Genomic DNA, 18,148 nt, shown 5'->3' on the forward strand with positions numbered 1-18,148 from the left:
CTGCTAATGGAGTTCTAGTTACCAGGTATGGTTTCACTAATGCAGTTCTAGTTACCAGGTATGGTTCTGCTTATGGGACCCCGGTTACCAGTTCTTGTTACATTAGCCATTTTCATTCTATTCATTGACTCTTTCAGTACTTCACAAATTCCCTGCGATATTGGTCATCCATCCCAGGGGACTGACTGGAGATCTGGCAGCACAGAAAAAATCTAATCTTTACACAAGTCAACATCGAAATTACTTTTAATTTTTTTTCTCTGACACGTTTCACATTCACCTGTTCCATATTTTTATGCATTTTGTGCCTTCAGCCCACCTCATCCTTACACATTTCACACACATTTCCACAAGATAACAAATCAGCACTAGTGAGAAAGGAGTTAACACTTAACAGGCATTGGAACAGCTCATATACCCCACTTTACCCGATCTCTCACACCAGTCAGAATTGTTCAGGTACCTGAGAGCTGACAGCACTGGAGACATGCACAACTGGCTTTGTGGAGATTTATGGACATTCATGGTACTTTCCTATGGGGAAGTGGGCAATTCAAGGTTATTTGTAACGGAATGGTCCAGATGGACTGTGTAGGGGGTTTTCCAGCCTAGTTTGCTCTTGTATTACTAACCAACTGCCATCAGAGCCCTGCTCTCTGTATTAGGTAGACATTCCAGCCTCAGTTAAATCTCCTGTGCGTCGGCAGTGACTGGAGCAGGACTGGCTTGTACCAACCTTCCAGTTCAAGGGGCTTTGTATAGAGACAATTCCTGCGCAGGGCAAAGGAGGGAGGGTGGGATGGGGCGGGGGTGGGGTGGGGGGCGAGATGGGAATGAAGGGAAGAGGCAATTTAACAGTCCTCATATTTAACTACACAAAAAAATTACAAATTTATAAAATATCCAGTTCCTTCTGTTGCAATATTAAACTTCAATAAAAGGAGGAGCCATGGGAATTTATATTTTTAATGATGGTGGGTTGTACAGAATACTGTCGACTATTAAATCTTTACACTTGTCCTTGGGTAGCATTCTGCAGAATTGCACATTTCTAAATTGCTTCAATGGATGGGGTCTGTGACCTGATTTTGGCCTCAAATCGCTTGCTCGATGATGCATGTCCACTTGTATTACTAGAAACCAGAGCAATTTCAGGTCTAAACCTTTCCACTTTCAAATAAAAAGATTCCTCATGAGTGTCTTCGAACAAAAACATTGGGGCATTTTAAAGTTTAAACTGATAGAGTGGGATAAACGTCTAACTCTAACTCCGCACTTGAGTCCCCTCACTCTACAGTGACCCCGGGGCTAACACTTGCCTGGGCCGGTGCAACTGTTCAGGCCGAATGCATTTCATCTACAAATTATGGGTCTTAAAAGTGGCCTTTGAGAAAGGGGAGCCTCATTTAGTTTATCAAATTGCACCGATTCTGATTTACTGGTGGGTTGGTGGGTGGGTAGGTAGAGGGAGGTCAGTGTGTACAGGCAGGGAATGGGAATCTGATAACAAATATTAATATGACGGGATGATTTGCTAAAAAGTTAAAACCAGATTACCAGTGAGTCATCTCCGAGCATCTCTTGGTCTACGTACTCAAATAAGAAAAGATTATAGAGAAGCAGCCGCTTTGGGCAGTAACCCAGGGTATTTACAGAACGTACAGCTCACTCCGGCTGCCTTAGGACAGCCACCATCTCATCGTTAGGAGCAGTGTTTGTTTTTGATCCGGTTTGAAAACGGTTCGGAGTCTCCACAGGCTCCTAGTTTTGAGTCCCAGCCTCCTGCCGGTAGAAGGTTACAGGTGTCGAGGGCTCGGGTGCCCATTGTGATATAGTTTCTGTTTGATATGCACCATGTTCCCCGCTGAATCCTCGTATTGCCGGTGAGAACGCCTCCTGAAATCCTTCAGATTACATAACCTCGGAATCCAGGACCAGGAGTTATCTGAAAAAGGGGATGAAGCAGTAGCTTAAAGAGGTGTATAAGTATGTGTGTATATTTGTTTATACACTGCAGCACCAAAACCCACCCTCGCATCCTTTAACTGAGTCACTCGCTCAATCCAGATTCACCGCACCCAATGCCTGTAACACTTGCTCAATCCGGATTCATGGCACCCAGTGCCCGAGTCACTCGCTCAATTCAGATTCATGGCACCCAGTGCCCGAGTCATTCGCTTAATCAGGATTCACTGCACTCTTTACCCGAGTCACTTGCTTAATCTGGATTCACTGCACTCTTTACCTGAGTCACTCACTCAATCTGGATTCACCGCTCCCTTTACCCGATTCACTCGCTTAATCCGGATTCACTGCACTTTACCGGAGTCACTCACTCAATCCGGATTCACCGCTCCCTTTACCCGAGTCACTCGCTTAATCTGGATTCACTGCACTCTTTACCTGAGTCACTCACTCAATCCGGATTCACTGTACCCAGTGCATGAGTCACTTGCTCAATCTGGGAGGTAGGGTTAATGAAGGGATTTAAACGGAAAGAGCCAAGCTTTGGGCACAGGCCAACCCACATCCAAAAGCCTCATCTTCTTCCCCACCAGCACCTCCTTCCCATCCTCAGAAACTAGGAGCGGTATTTGAGGATTGACTCACCGTAACGCCTGCTTGTCCTCCAAGCCCTGACGACACAGTGAAGGACACCATCCATCCACACCAGGAACCAGCTGATACAGAAGCCCAGGAGCAGGCCCAGCATCAGGTCAATCTCCTGCTTTGTCACATTGTCCGTCACAAAGTAATTTTCTGAGGAATCGACCACAGACTGATCGGCATCATAGGGAATGACGTAGTGAATATGGTGCCTGAAAGAGAGTGGGGGAGAGTTAGAGTTGGGGGGAGAATGGCTGGGAGAGCACAGAGGCTGCAGGCCAAGCGGGAATGGACAGAGGGTGGGGAGATAGAGGGAGGGTGGGTGAGAGGAGGGGGTGGGGAGATAGACGGAGGGTGGGTGAGAGGAGGGGGTGGGGAGATAGAGGGAGGGTGGGTGAGAGGAGGGGGTGGGGAGATAGAGGGAGGGTGGGTGAGAGGAGGGGGTGGGGAGATAGAGGGAGGGTGGGTGAGAGGAGGGGGTGGGGAATAGAGGGAGGGTGGGTGAGAGGAGGGGGTGGGGAGATAGAGAGAGAATGGGTGAGAGGGAGTGGGGTGATAGGAGAGGGGGTGGGCATGAATGGAGGGGTGGGGAGGCAGCAGTGGTGGTGGGGGTAACAGGACAGGGGGTAGGGAGTGAGGTGAGAGCAATGTCAGGGCTAGAGGAGGGGGCGGGGAGACAGGAGGGGCTAGGAAGCAGAGTGGGCTGGGGAAACAGGAGAGTGGGGTGGGGAACAAAGTGACGGGGAGGGGAGTGGGGGTGAGAAGGGGTTGGTGGGGGGGGGGAGGGGGGTAGAGTTCTGTCAGAGATTCCAGTATCACAAGAGTGAGGAGATTTCTCGGTGCTGAGGCCGATGGCGGTGGGGGACACAGGGGGGGGTGGGGGTGGGGGCGAGGGAGGGAGAGGCGGTGACTTACCTTCCACAGTTGCAGTGACAGACCCGGTCTTCGCCTCGTAAATGCGGGAGGATATAATTGTGGAATCGGTCCAGCAGAGCGTTCATATCCACGATGCAAGCTATCGCCTGTAAAGAGCCGACAAGCAAAGGCAGAGCAGGTGAGGGGGGTCTGGGCAGCAAGAACCACAAGCCGGACGAGCAGCTGTGAAAGGTGCCGGCTCGGAAACACTGGCCGCCGCCGCCAGCCTCATGCAAATTACCGCAACACACAGCATGCAGCAGGCGGCCGGCCGGCCGGCCTCCTTACCATCACCATGGACGTCCCCACGAACATGAAGATCATGGTGTTGGCGGTGAGGAGCATAAATCGCAGTCTCTGCTTCCTGCCGTCCGGGTGCAGCGTGTCCTCGGGCACCGGTCACTCAGTGGCCGCTCTCCCCGTCTCTCTGTCCCGGGAGAGTGTAGCCAGTCCTCCCGGAAACTTGACCCTTTCTCTCCCTCCCTCCCTCCCCTCCACTCCACCCCCCCTCCACACACATACACACTCTCTCTCTCTCACACACACACAGTCCTGTCCAGCCCCTTCCCCCCCTACACAAACAGCCCCCCCGCCCCCCTCACCCGGACACCCTCACATGCGCCACATTGCTGCCGAGGCTCCGCTTCCTGCCGCAGTTACAAATTGATCCGCCCCACAGTCGATAAATAATTCAGAGGCAGGGCTTGGGATAGGGAGGGTGGGGAAAGTGGGTGGGTGCAGCAGAGCCCGGGGATGGGGGGGTAGCAGCACAAACCCTTGAGGGGTTTTTGGGCAGATTGGAAGGATTCCCCCTCTCCTCCCCCCTGTTCAGAGGGGCTTGGCGAGCCCCATGTCCGCCCCTGTTCCGGCTGACATTGCAGCTCCCAGAGCCTGGGAGCTCTGTGTGTGTGTGTGTGTGTTGCTGCCAATTTGTATTCACTACCACGTCCCCCGGCTCACATTTAACTTTGATCCCACAAATTAGCGCCACATCCTGAGCGACTGCCCCCACCCCTCTCTCCCCACAGTAAAAAGGGCCTTTAAATGTGAAATGAAACCATTGGAGAAATAAACACACGAGGGGGCTAGGCTCTGACCAAGGGTTTTTTTTTAATGAAGCTTCATGTTCGATACACTTTGCGCCATCGTCAGATGGAGACTCGGTTCTACAAGAGAGATTCATTCGGACACATTACAGGACCAGCGCCGAGCAGCGATTCAAACTTAAAATAGACTATAAATTATATACAGATTAGCACTGCAGAGCCCACCGCCCCTCCCCTCAGTAGAAGCAGACAGTGTGAAGGAAGGTCCGGCCACTCTTCTCCTCCAGTTCCTGGATCAACTCGTCAATCTCATTCTCCATGTCCTCGGTTCGCTGAATCTAAAGACAACCAACATTGGCAAAAGGTCAACATTTAGTCCCGGGATTGTGTCGAGCTGGGAAAGGGGGAGAGAGAGAGGGGGGCAAGAGAAAGTAAAAGGGATGAAGGGAGGAGCAGAGGAATAGGTCCCATTCGGAAAACGATACTAGGGCAATGCCAGCTCATTGGCTGATCTCTGCCCAAATGAAAATTAAACCACACTCCCTCCCTCCACCCCCACCCCCCCCCCCAACACCAACCGAATACTAAATGTCACCTCCAGCTTTCCCAGCTCCAGATCAAGGCCTTAGCTTTCTCCCCAGTCTTGACCTCACACGAACCACAGGCACTATCCAACAGTGCCAGCTCCCATCAAGGTCATGCTTGTTCCCAAACTGGGCTCCTGGCCCAAATCCACAGAGCTCAGCTTCAGGGAGGTTTCCCCTCTTGGAATTCAGTCCACATCCTGGCCCAGCTTCCAACAGGAACACCCCCCATTTTATCAGAGAACCTGCCGTCCAGTCTGAAAGTCCAAGTCCCATGACCTGATGGCATGACTAGTGCCACCTCCCCCTTTCTCCATTCAACCCCATAAAAGACTTAAAACTGTAGAAACACAGCAACATTTTAAGAGTGTAAGAGAGCAATAATGCAAGCTAATTACTGCAAGTTTCAAAAAGAGCCGTGACTAGATTTTATAGACAGGAAAATCTAACCAAGTCACAGTCTGGGAAGAAACAATCAAGTTTTGTATAAAATTACACTATTGTGGTAATTAAGAACCTCAACCCACCTCTCCAGTCAGTGCCATATTGATTATAAACTAGGAGGTCAAAAATGAAATATCATTCAGGTATTAGCCTGCAGAATGCATTAAATCAGGCACCATGTTTTAATGAGGCCATTTAATTGTTTAAGCACTGAGCTGTGGTGGCCCTTACAAAGGCTGGGCCCATGCCAGGTTCAATGCTCCTCTCTGCTGGGTTTCTCAATGTTACCATGGGAAGGGGGGTACACCAGGGCCAAGTATTTCCCCACAGTGGCAAAGGAGAATCACACCTCTGCTATAGGCCAGCATCCCATAGCAATGGGCCCAGTGGCACTGAGTTCCTGGATCAGCTTGTCAATCTCATTCCGCATGTTCTCAGTTCACTGAATCTAAACACAATCACAGCTAGCAGCTTGGTCACACTCTCACCTGAGTCACAAGGTTCCGGGTTCAAGTCGCACTTCATGACCTGAGCATTCTAGTGCAGTACAGAGGGAATGCTGCACTATTCGAGGTGCAGTCTTTTAGAGGAGACGTTAACCTGAGGCTCTGTCTGCCTTCTCATTGCATTATTTTGAAGATTGTCCTGGCCAATATTTATCCCTCGATCAACATCACAAAACAGATTATCTGGTCTTTATTACATTGCAATTTGCAGGAGTGTGCTGTGTACAAATTGCATCCAAGGGTACTGAGGGAAGTGAAAGTGGAAATTGCAGAGGCACTAGTGATAATCTTGCGGTCTTCCTTAGACACAGGGGAGGTGCCAGAGGACTGGAGAATTGCGAATGTTACACCCTTGTTCAAAAAGGGGTGCAAGAAAGCTGCCAACTAGGGACCAGTCAGTTTGACCTCAGTAACAAGGAAGCTTCTGGATACTATAGTTCAGGATAAAATCAACAGTCACTTAGACAAGTGCAGGATAATTAAGGAAACTTGTTGGAATTTTGAGGTGGTAACAGAGAAGGTTGATAAGGGAAACACTGTTGATGCAGTGTATATGGATTTTCAAAAGACATTTGATACAGTGCCACACAACAGACTTGAGCAAAATTCTAGATCATGGAATAAAAGGGAAAGTAGGCACTTGGATAAGAAATTGGCTGAGTGACAGGAAACAGTAGTGATAAATGGTTGGAGGAAGGTTTGTAGTGGAGTTCACCAGGGGTCAGTGTTGGAACCCTTGCTCATCCAGATATATATTAATGACCTACACTTTAGTATTCAGGGCATGATTTCAAAATTTGCTGATGACGCAAAGATTGAAAATGTTGTCAACTAACGAGGATAGTCTTGAACTTCAAAAGGACACAGGCATATTGGTGGATTGGGCAGACAAATGGCAGATGATGTTCAATGCAGAGAAGTGTGAGGTGATCCATTTTGGCAGGAGGAATATGGTGAGACAGTATAAAATAAAGGGACGGACTCTAAAGGGGTTGCAGGAACAGAGGGACCTCGGTGTGTATGTACATAGGTCATTGAAGGTGGCAGGGCATGTTGAGAGGGCAGTTAATAAAGCATATAGTATTCTGGGCTTTATTAATAGGGGCATTGAGTATAAGAGTGAGGAGGTCATATTGAACTTGTATGAAACACTAGTTTGGCCTCATCTGGAGTACTGTGTCCAGTTCTGGGCACCATACTAGGGGATGGATGTGAAGGCATTGGAGAGAGTACAGAGGAGATTCACAAAAATGATTCCAGGGATAAAGAACTGTAGCTATAAGGATAGATTGGAAAGGTTGGGACTGTTTTCCGTGGAGAAAGAAAGGTTGAGTGGAGACTTGAAAGAAGTATTCAAGATCCTGAGGGATATGGACAGGATAAATAGTAAGAAACTGTTACCACTTAAGAGAACACATTCAAAATAATTGGCAAAAGTAGTAAATGTGAAATGAGGAAAAAACTTTTCACCCAAAGGATGACTGGAGTCAGGAACAAACTTCCTGAATGGGTGATGGAGGCAGGTTCGATCGAGGTATTCAAAAGGGAATTGGATTGTACCTGAAAAGAGAGAATGTGCAAGGTTATGGGATAAGGCAAGGGAGTGGGACTAGCTGAAATGCTCTTTCAGAGAGCAAGTGCAGACCCTCTTTCTGTACTGTAATGGCTCTGAGGTTATGTCTCCAGTATCACTGCAGCAGTGTCACTACAGTACAAAAGTACTACATTGGCTGCAAAGTGCTTTGAGCTGTCCGGTCATTGTGAAAAGCTCTAAATACAAGTTTTTCTTTTCATTCAAGAAAGGAGATAGAAAACAGGAAACTATAGGGGTCTGACATCAATAATAGGGAAAATGCTAGTATCTATTATGTAGATGGTGAGAGAGCTCTTCGAAAAACATATGATTAGGCAACGTCAACATAGATTTATGAAAGGGAAACTGTGTTCAACAATCTATTGAGTTTTTGAGGTTGTAACTAGCAGGATAGGTAAGGGGGAAACCAGTGAATGTGAAATTTTGGATTTTAAAAAGCATTTGATATCAGGTATCAGACCAAAAGAAGTTATTACACAAAATTAGAGCTCTAGGACCAGATCTAAAATATTAACATGGACTGAGGACTGACTCTCAGGCAGAAAACAGAGTAGGAATAAGCAGGCCATTTTCAGGTTGGCAGGTTCTACATAATGGGGTACCACAAAGATCAGTGCTTAGCTCTCCGCTATTTACAATCTATGATAATGGCATAACAATATTCTAACAACGACATAGACGAGGGGACTGAGTGTATTGTATCCAAGTTTGCTGACATTACAAAGTTACGTGGGAAAGTAAGTTGTGAGAAGGACACAGAAAGGCCACCAAGAGATGGAGACAGGTTAATTGAATGGGCAAGAACAAGGCAGGTGGAAGTGCAAAGTTATCTACTTTATAGGAAAATAGAAAAGCAGAATTTTTTTGAATGGAATGACTGGGAATGTTGGTATTCAGAGAGACCTGGGTATCCTTGTACATGAATCAAAGTTAACGTGCAGTACAGCAAGCAATTAGGGAGGAAAATGGTATGCTAACCTTTATTAAAAATGGATTGAAGTAAAGAGAGTGAACAGGTCTTACTGCAATTGTTTAGGGCCTTAGTGAGACCACATCTGGAGTAGTGTGTGCAATTTTAGCCTCCTTACCCAAGGAAGGATATGCTAGCCTTGGAATGAATGCAGCAAAGATTCACTAAACTGATTCTTAGTTTGAGGGAATGGTCTTTAAGGAGAGACTGAGTACACTTGGACTATATTCCCTGAAACTTAAGATGAGGAAAGGTGATCTCATTGAAACATATGAAAAAAAAATGGGATCGATAGGGTAGATGTTGGAAAGACGTTTCCCCTGACTGGGGAGTCTAGAGCCACGAGTTACAATCACAGAATGAGATGACTGAGGAGAAACCTCCTCATTCAGAATGTTGTGGAACTTTGGAATTGTCTATCCTGGAGAGCTGCGAATGCTCAATTGTTGAACATATTCAAGACAGAGATTGCTAGAATTTTTGGATACTAAGGTGATAAGGGATATGGGGATAGTGTGGGGAGGTAGAATTGAGGTAGATCAGCTGTGATCTTACTAAATGGTGGTGCAGGCTTGAAGGAACAAATGGGCCCCCTCCTGCTCCTATTTCTTCTGTTCTTATTGCAGTATTGAGTGCAAGTCTGCAATGGCTTTGCTAAACACATTTTGCTCAATGACTCCTGAGTAGGAAATTAATTCAAAGACGTCCTGGAACTGAGCAATGTTTCTTCCCTTCGTGTAGTGTCTAATGGCTGGATTTCCAATTGACAGTGCAGGAGTTTGTCTAAAACCACTATAAGCCATCAGCTTCAAAGATCCACATATTGTGCATTATTACTAGGTGAGCAAAGAATGAACTCAGCTGGGAACGGAGGTTAATGCTTAACAGTGATGTAAAATTTCATCAGGTTGTCCTCTCAATGGTCTATACTCAAAAACAATTCTCTTTTGGGTGTTTCTGCACAGCATGGACATCATTTGGTGATTGAATATTTTCCACTCAATGAATCTTGCTCCATGGTTAGACACTCATCCTATAGTTCCACAAGAACTTGGCATTAGACTCCACAGCACTTCCACAACTTCCAAGATTTTGAGATTAACATTCCCACACTATGATTATCAACCAAACTTTATAACCTTATGTGAAACATCACTGTATAGAATCCATCCATACTTCAGTTTCTTTAACACAGGAAATGTGGAACAGCAAAAGCTGTAGAGATTGGGCAGTAAAAGTGAAAGGAGTGCCAAAATTCCAAGAGGAATTGATATTTTAGAAAAAATTCTATATGGAGTCACGTCAACATTTTAGCACCAACAATATACTGACTGCTTCACCCAAGATAAGCTTGCAGGAATCAAATTTGCATACTTCTAATCCAATTTTGTCAGGGATACGCCTGCAATAAAAGTGGCATAGCTGTAACAAGATGGAGCCTTACACAGAAAATCCTCGAGTTGGGCACAGGACTAGTAATTAGAAATGGCACTGGCCAGTCTTTCAATCAAAAATAGCCCAATTTCTATAGATTGTTTCCCACTCAGGCCACGGCTATCTCCTGTAGCACGCAGAAGGCAACGAGTTGCAAAGCATGTTCCATATTCACTACTCCATCTGGTGACAGTAACTATGTAAAGTTCTTGCACAACAATCTATATTGCAATGTGAACAAAATGTGGTAGTGTTCAAAAAACAGATACATTCACCTGCGAACATTTGTTTGGGTAATAGGAGATCCCATTTGGATTCATTGTGGAACGTTATTCTGTGCAGCGCACTGTTTCATATTCTTCCCCAGTCCGCCCAATACACAAAAGGTGCAAACACTTACACATTGGCACAGTTCACAAATGAGGAAAGCTCCGATTGTGGCTTCTTCATGATTATCCTGAATGTCCACGTTTATGACATGCACTGACTGGAATGTCTCCTGTTCCCTCGAGTTCAGATCTGGGAAATCATAACATGGGGCATCAACAAACCACGTTTCACAAGCAGCTAGGTCAAAGGGTTGGCGAACACAAGGGATGACCTTTTTACCTTCAAGCACCTGATCGTATACTCGCTCCTCACAGGTCACTATCAGATCAAACTGGTCTTTGCAGATCTGGAAACGCTCCGGTCGAGATTTTATCCGCTTGTTTCTGTCCAACATGTGGAGAATTCCGTTCTGTGTATATCTGCACTGAGGTCAAGGAACTTAATGTACACAAGGCATTAACTATAAACTTCCACTTGCCTGGATGAGTGTAGCTCCAACAACACAAGCTAGACGCCATCCAGGACAAAGTAGCCTGCTTGATTAGCAGCCCATCCACTACCTTCAACATTCACTCCCTCGACCAAGGTACAGTGGCAGCAATGTGTAAAATCTACAAGATGCACTGCAGCAACTCACCAAGATTCTTTCGACTGCACCTTCCAAACCTGCAACCAAAGGACAAGGGCAGCAGGTGCATGGAAACACCACCACCTTCAAGTTCCCCTCCAAGCCACACGCCATCCTGACTTGGAACTATAATCGCCTTTCTTTCACTGTTGCCGGGTCAAAATCCTGGAACTCCCTCCTTAACAGCACTGTGGGTGTACCTACACCACATGGACTGCAGCGCTTGAAGGCAGCAACTCGCCACCACCCTCTCAAGGGCAATTAAGGATGGGCAATAAACGCTGACCTAGCTAGCAACACATCCTGTGAAAGGATTTTTAAAAAAGATTTGCATTTGCCATAACCAATGCTTGTATGCTAGACCCAGTTTGTAGATTGAAGTCAAGCCAACCTCATCAATTTACATCTACAAATCACAACTCTGGGCTGAATAAAGAGACAGAAATTCCTACAAGTTGGCCTGATGCAGGCTCCTAATTTGCTTGTTGCCCCTTATATACATACAAAAATATTTTTTTTTTTTGTTCAAGTACTGTGGGTGTCACTGGCTAGGCCAGCATTTATTGCTCATCCCTAATTGCCCCAAGATGGTGGTGGTGAGCTGCCATCTTGAACCACTGCAGGCCATGTGGTTTGATACACTCTCAGGGCTGTTAAGGAGGAAGTTCCAGGATTTTGACCTAGCGAAAGTGAAGGAACCGATTTATTGCAGGAGCATCTCACAAAAGTAATAAATGGTTTTGTTCAAGAGTCTTGAGGATAAATTATAAACCTGTACAGCGTATGGCACTGGTAACTTATTGGCACCAGCAATAATGGAACACTTTGGCCCAAAAGCATTGACAGCAATGAATTGCATTTTCTCAGTGTAATCATCCACCACTATGACATTTGAAGTTTAGGCAGTGAATAAGTTCCTGAGAGGGAAAACTGTTTTCTAACCCCAAAGTTTTACATTAAACATCAGGCTGCAACACTCAAATCTGTCATCACAAACAGCAACAACACAGCCTGGCATGCTGCAATCAGATGGGTTACAGCATGGACAGCCTGATGGTTTGATTACTGCTATGGACAGGGTTTTATGAAACCCAGCAAGCTAAATTATCACTAGTACTCTGTAATACAGAAGCACACAGCAGCTACTTAGAATAATGTGCTTCATTTGGTATTGAGCTAGAAGGTTAGTCAGATGGTCATAAAATTACAGGCTAGATCTCTCCCCCACAGCTGCACATAGGAAAGGTTTCAGTTTGTAAGTATTGCGATTTCTATTGAGATTTAATTTCTCCTCTAAAGTCCTCTAATGAAGTTTACCTGGCAGAGGGAATATCCTATTAACCATCACATATACTGGACATCTGCCATCTAACTGACTAAGCTTTCTATCCAAAAACCCAAGTGCTTGAATCAGTTGCAAAACCAGGGCACCAATAAGAACCGTTAAGGTAAAGGAGAACATGTAACTTTATGGGGAGAAACTACATATTTTAACTGTTTTAAATAGTTTGTAGACTGAGTGAGTGAGGTGGTCAGGTTTTAAGATGTGACACACTGGTGATCAGCTCGCTAACACAGTAAGCCATGAAGATAGCAGCCTGAAAATTCAGCTGAAAAGATACAAACACTACTCATGTCAAAATAACTCACCCCATCTCACTAGGATCTGCTCTGTTTAATCACTGGAGGAGAGACCTGATGGCTGACATTTCTTCTCAGTGTATGGTTACACACAGAAACCAAACAAAGATAAATTTAAACTTTTGAAATATTTTAGAATGGGAACTGCTGTCCAGCTTTTAAGGTTTCTTTAGGATGGTTAGTTATAAGTCATCAGGAATTTGAATTCCAGGAAACTCCATGCTAGCAATCCTACAAAATGAGATTCTGGAAAGGTGGCCATTAAGATAAAATTGACAGTTCATCTCAATCATAAATATAAAAAGGGTTTTCATGAGCAAATTTTGGCAGGTTTACACTGAATTTGTGCAAAATAGGGTCTCTCCAACACAGGTTTGAACTCTCAGAATTCTGACAATCTGGACCAATAGTCCAACCATTTGGAGACAGGAAACACTGGCTCATGAACACCACTACTGAGGATAGGCTTCCCAGATACCTCCAGGCGAGCAAGTACATGCCCCAACATCACTCAAAAGCAACGATGGGGCAGCTTAAATTCAAGTTGTGTGTCTCACGAGATGAACAACCACCAAAATTGACCTGGGTTAGCAGCTCTGTCAATCAATTAGACATTAAAATATGTTGGATTTAAATTCTAACTAGCTACTGTGCTTTGGCTGCTACAGAATGTGTACACGTCAGACCCCAGTAGAGATAAGCAAATTGCTTTAGCCTGGTTGATTCTTCAATGTAGTCACTCCCACAGACTGCTACCAATTCAGGATTTTCTTTACACAAATGATTGGTTAAATTGTTTGTGGTTATCTTGTTCAGTAATTAGCTTTTAAATTCCTTACAACTTAACACTGGAACTAAATGGTACCAGAATTGCCATTAAATGTTCATACATTTTAATTTGCTGCAATTTTCTCCGAAATAATGAGAAATCTGGATTCTGACTCTTGCATTCTGATACAATGAGAGACAGCAATTGTCAGCTCCAGATGGAGATAAAGAACTGGTATGTAAAATAACATCACCTTTCATAGCTTCAGGGTGCTTTGCAGCAAATGTATTACTTGCGCAGGGTGGTCATCTTTGTAATGTAGGGAAACTCGACAGCCAATAACTTGTTAGTGCTGGCCAAACAGACACACGCATTGTACTAAAGAGTTAGGAGGTAAGTTCACACCAATATCCATCTCCTGCTCACAAATTCTGCCTCAGCTGGAATGCTGAGACATGTAGTACTGACGATCAGCCAGCCCCACAGGGTATTAGGATAGAATGATGCAGAGTACACTACCTAGCATGCAGTCATGTCCAATCAGATAGTTAGAAGTTATTATAAAAGTAAAACACTGGGGATGCCGGAAATCCAAAACAAAAATAAAAATACCTGGAAAAACTCAGCAGGTGTGGCAGCATCTGCGGAGAGGAACACATTTAACATTTCGAGTCCGTATGACTCTTCAACAGAAGTTCTTCTTCACCTGTCACTTCAGGTAGCCTCAGTGCATGGCATTGCTTAGAGGGAAGAAGGACTTGTTAAGGCAGTGTGTAACTGAACCACACCAGTGAGGGCCAAGTTTGACTTATTCTGAGTTAACAGATCTAAAATATGCAGAAATACCACAATTGGTCTGTGCATCCCTGCACTTTTTTGGGGGGCGGGGGGTGGGAACGGCACTGGGAGTAGAGAGAATAGACTAGATTCTTACACGCAATTTCCACCCAGCAATTTTTTCTCAACTAGAAAGCTTGCAGAATGGGCTATGTCTGGTCAGGCTCATTTGTCTTTCACTCCAGCTAAACATCCTTTCGACAGTTACTACTCAGAGCCATGGGAAGAATGGCACTGGGTCAGATACAGATGGGCAAGCAGTAATGGCGGAAATTGGCCTAACAACAGTCAGTGCTTTCAGAAGAGGCAAAGAGAAAACACAGGAAAAAAAAAGGTTAAGACGAAAGACCACAGAGTGAAGGGTTTGTACTAGGGTAGGTCAGCGACAACAGGCAGATCATTTGTAGTTGATCAAACAGCAGGCATCACACTGAAGTGGTAAAAAAGCTCTTCTGGAGTAACGGTGAGGGGGGTCAAGGGGTGGGGCTGCAGGAGGCAGGGTGGAAACAAGATGAAGATCAAAACTTACATTCTTGTGAACTAAGCTGTTCGGCAATTTGAGGCAAGGTTAGGCTGAAACCTGTGTTAGTGCTGAATGGATAGTGTCAAGTAGTAATTGCATTTATAGTGCGTAGTTAGTGTGCAGTACATTTATACTACTTGACTTTCACAACCTCAAGATCTTACCTCATTCCTTCTCCTGGGTCCGAGTACAGGTAAAATTAACTAGTTACTAATGGACGAGGCAGAAACGTGAAACTGTCAGAAATTCAGTGATGTCTGGAAATGTTAATACAGAACAAACAAAAACAGACACCAACTCAGAATATGATCATAATGAAACCGCCAAAACATTCTGCTGAGTACAGAAAGATTTATTTTAAATATACAAGTCACTGCAGACTTTTACATCAACGTTCTGAAAGTTTTATGATTAAACCAGCCTAGATTAATTCACCATTTATATCCACAATTATCCTGACTGTTTACATTTCACTACTTAAACACATACCTGTTCCCAGCACAGAATGTCAGGGCACATCACTGCTCCATTCTCTCTCTCTGGAATATCTGATGACTAATTCTGGCTTTTCATCTTAAGCGCGCCAAATATGGACAATTTGCTCTCTGGTGTCCCCAGGCAAAACTTCATGTCCGAGATCTAACTTTTCAAGCATCAAAACATTTTGCCCTTCAATATATGTTCATTTTAATAATGGAGATGCAGAGTAGGCTGAGGTTAGGGAGACATCCCAATGCAAAAAAAGGCTGTGCATTTAAAGCATGGGTTCGTGGATCAGTTTGTCACAATGTTAAGAAAACATCCTTCCCTACTCCAACATATCCCCACCTCCTGAAACTCAAGTACAACACAACGCCGACCAATAGCTGAGCATTTGGAGTAGGAGCTGGAGTGGGAGAGAGAAAGAGTTTGCTTTTTACAGATTGGAAAAACTCTGCACCACAGTCAAAATCCTCACTAGGCATTCAAGCAACTTGTAAAACTGTATCTGCTTGAATAACGATTGACTGCACGCTAGTGTTGACTACCAAGCACCCAGGTTTCATCTAGTAAAATAAAAGCAAAATACTGTGGATGCTGGAAATCTGAAATAAAAACAAAGTGCTGGAAATATTCAGATCTGGCAGCATCTGTGGAAGGAGAAAAAGAGTTAACATTTCAAGTTAAATATGAATGTTCCAGAACTCTTTCTCTCCACAGATTTCCCATCCTGCTTTTAATCCCCAAGTGTTATCTGGTTGATTCACATGGAGATTAGGGAGTATGGACATCTTGAGCGGAAGGACAAGTCCACGAGGTGGTCATTCATGAAATTTGGAAAATTGAGTTTGAACAGACAAATGCTCTTTTTTCATTCCAAGTCACGTGTATGCTCGGCAAGCATGCAAAAATTACAGTCCAGCCTCTGTTGACTCAGCCAAATCTGCTAAGGCAACTGTTGGGTTTTTCTGCCTCAGCATGCAGTGGGGAAAACAACCCTTGCTCACCAGTTTTTTTTCCCTCATGAAGGTCCTTGGAAGTGGTTCTATTTTAATGGAGAATTTTGCTCATCTTTAATGCTTAGTTATTAATGCTCTTTCACACCAGTTCCCGAATATGAAAGCACTGTCCATGTGAGTTAGAGTCTGAACGCACTTCAGGTACAAATGGCCTCAATCTACTGTACATCTACAATGTGGTCAACAGATTCTCACCACGTTTTAATTATTACTCAAAAGGCTATTTAAAGCTGTATTTTCTTCCATCTAATGCTTCTGCTGTGGCAAGTCACTTCTTTTTCCTCCTCTCTTGTAGGTTCTACTGGGCCACAGTCCTCTTGGAACCCACAGCCTCCAAATACTCTTGGTGCGAGCCTAGTCTTTCTCCGAAGCCCAGGTTTCTTGATTGGACAGCTTAACCGTGCCCTCACCCAACTTCTGCATACACTTTCTATTAGGGAGTCACGAGACAGCGATCTGGACAGGAATGGGGACACCAAATTTCCCCTCTCCAACTCCAAGAGGCCAATTTCAGTGTGGTAACCAGCACCTTTGTTGGGCTGGCTAACAGCACAAGCCAGAGCATTTTTTTGGTCTGTTTGGCTCATTCTCTGACTCAGTGTTGATGAGGCAAAGTGTAAACACATTTTAAATTCAGCTTCAGCTGAGAAGTTTGGGGATATTGCCCTTCATATCTGCACCACTTCACCAGTTATTCCAGGTGGAGTTCACTGGAGGCTTCTGGTCTAAATTTACTGCTGCACTTACAATGAAAGATCGTCTGTGCACAATCTATTATAGCCCACATGTGAAGCAGACAAAAAGAACAGCTGTCCCATTAACTGCAACTGCTTTTTCTAACCATTTGAGTACAAATGATCAGAGAACCAATTCCACTCCATAACAGGTGCAAAACAACCAGAACAGAGTATGGATCTGATTATCCACATTCATTATACAGCCTCATTACAGTCTAGGTTCAAACATGGACAAAAGAGCTGAATGCCAGAGATGAGGTGAGAGTGATTGCCCTTGACATCAAGCCAGCATTTGACCGTGTGTGACATCAAGGTGCTCTAGCAAAGTGGAGGTCAATGGAAATCAAGGGGAAAACTCTCCGCTAATTGGAGTCATACCTAGCACAAAGAAAGATGGTTGTGGTTGTTGAAAGTCAATCATCTCAATTCCTTGACATCACTGCGGGAGTTCCTCAGTGCAGTGTGAAGCCAAACCATCTTCAGTTGCTTCATCAATGTCCTTCCTGCCATCATAAAAGGTCAGACCAGACATGGGGATGTTTGCTGATGATCACACAAGTTTCAGCACCATTTGCGACTCCTAAGATACTGAAGCACTCCATGTGAAAATGCAGCAAGACCTGGACAATATCCAGGCTTGGGCTGACAAGTGTCAGGCAACGACCATCTCCAACAAGAGAATCTAACCATCGCCCCATGACATTAAATGGCATTACCATTGCTGAATACCCCACTATCAACACCCTGGGGGATAGCATTGACCAGAAACTGAACTGGACTAGCCATACAAATACTGTGACTACAAGAGGTCAGAGGCTAGGAATCCTGTGGCAAGTAACTCACCTCCTGACTCCCAAAGCCTGTCCACCATCAACAAGGCACAAGTCAGGAGTGTAATGGAATACCCTCCACTTGCCTGGATGAGTGCAGCTCCAACAACACACAAGTAGCTTGACGCCATCCAGGATAAAGCAGCCCATTTAATTGGCACCCAATCCACAAACATTCACTCCTTCCACCACCAATGCACAGTAGCAGCAGTGTGCACCATCTACAAGATGCACTGCTGGAACTCACCAAGCCT

General features: G+C 44.9%; 2 protein-coding genes across 2 annotated transcripts in view; both read right to left on the bottom strand.

Annotated features, from left to right (window-relative positions):
- Positions 1 to 230: 230 nt before the first annotated feature.
- Positions 231 to 4,145, bottom strand: tmem240b (transmembrane protein 240b). Its single transcript, XM_078558017.1, has 4 exons — positions 3,811 to 4,145; positions 3,523 to 3,629; positions 2,611 to 2,819; positions 231 to 1,945 (listed from the first exon to the last, which is right to left on the bottom strand). The coding sequence occupies exons 1-4, from the start codon at positions 3,865 to 3,867 to the stop codon at positions 1,797 to 1,799; spliced, it is 522 nt and encodes a 173-aa protein (XP_078414143.1). The 5' UTR covers positions 3,868 to 4,145; the 3' UTR covers positions 231 to 1,796.
- A 468-nt stretch (positions 4,146 to 4,613) lies between these two features.
- The window catches only part of ssu72 (SSU72 homolog, RNA polymerase II CTD phosphatase), a 103,078-nt gene continuing 89,543 nt past the window's right edge, over positions 4,614 to 18,148 (bottom strand). Inside the window, exons 3-5 of the mRNA XM_078558060.1 lie at positions 10,710 to 10,849; positions 10,501 to 10,619; positions 4,614 to 4,906 (exon numbers count right to left, since the gene is read on the bottom strand). Coding sequence (XP_078414186.1) covers positions 4,805 to 4,906; positions 10,501 to 10,619; positions 10,710 to 10,849 — 361 coding nt within the window. The 3' untranslated portion in view covers positions 4,614 to 4,804. The remainder of the gene's footprint in view (positions 4,907 to 10,500; positions 10,620 to 10,709; positions 10,850 to 18,148) is intronic.

Source organism: Cetorhinus maximus, chromosome 15 (assembly GCF_964194155.1).
Source record: "Cetorhinus maximus chromosome 15, sCetMax3.hap1.1, whole genome shotgun sequence".
NCBI classification, from domain to species: domain Eukaryota; kingdom Metazoa; phylum Chordata; class Chondrichthyes; order Lamniformes; family Cetorhinidae; genus Cetorhinus; species Cetorhinus maximus.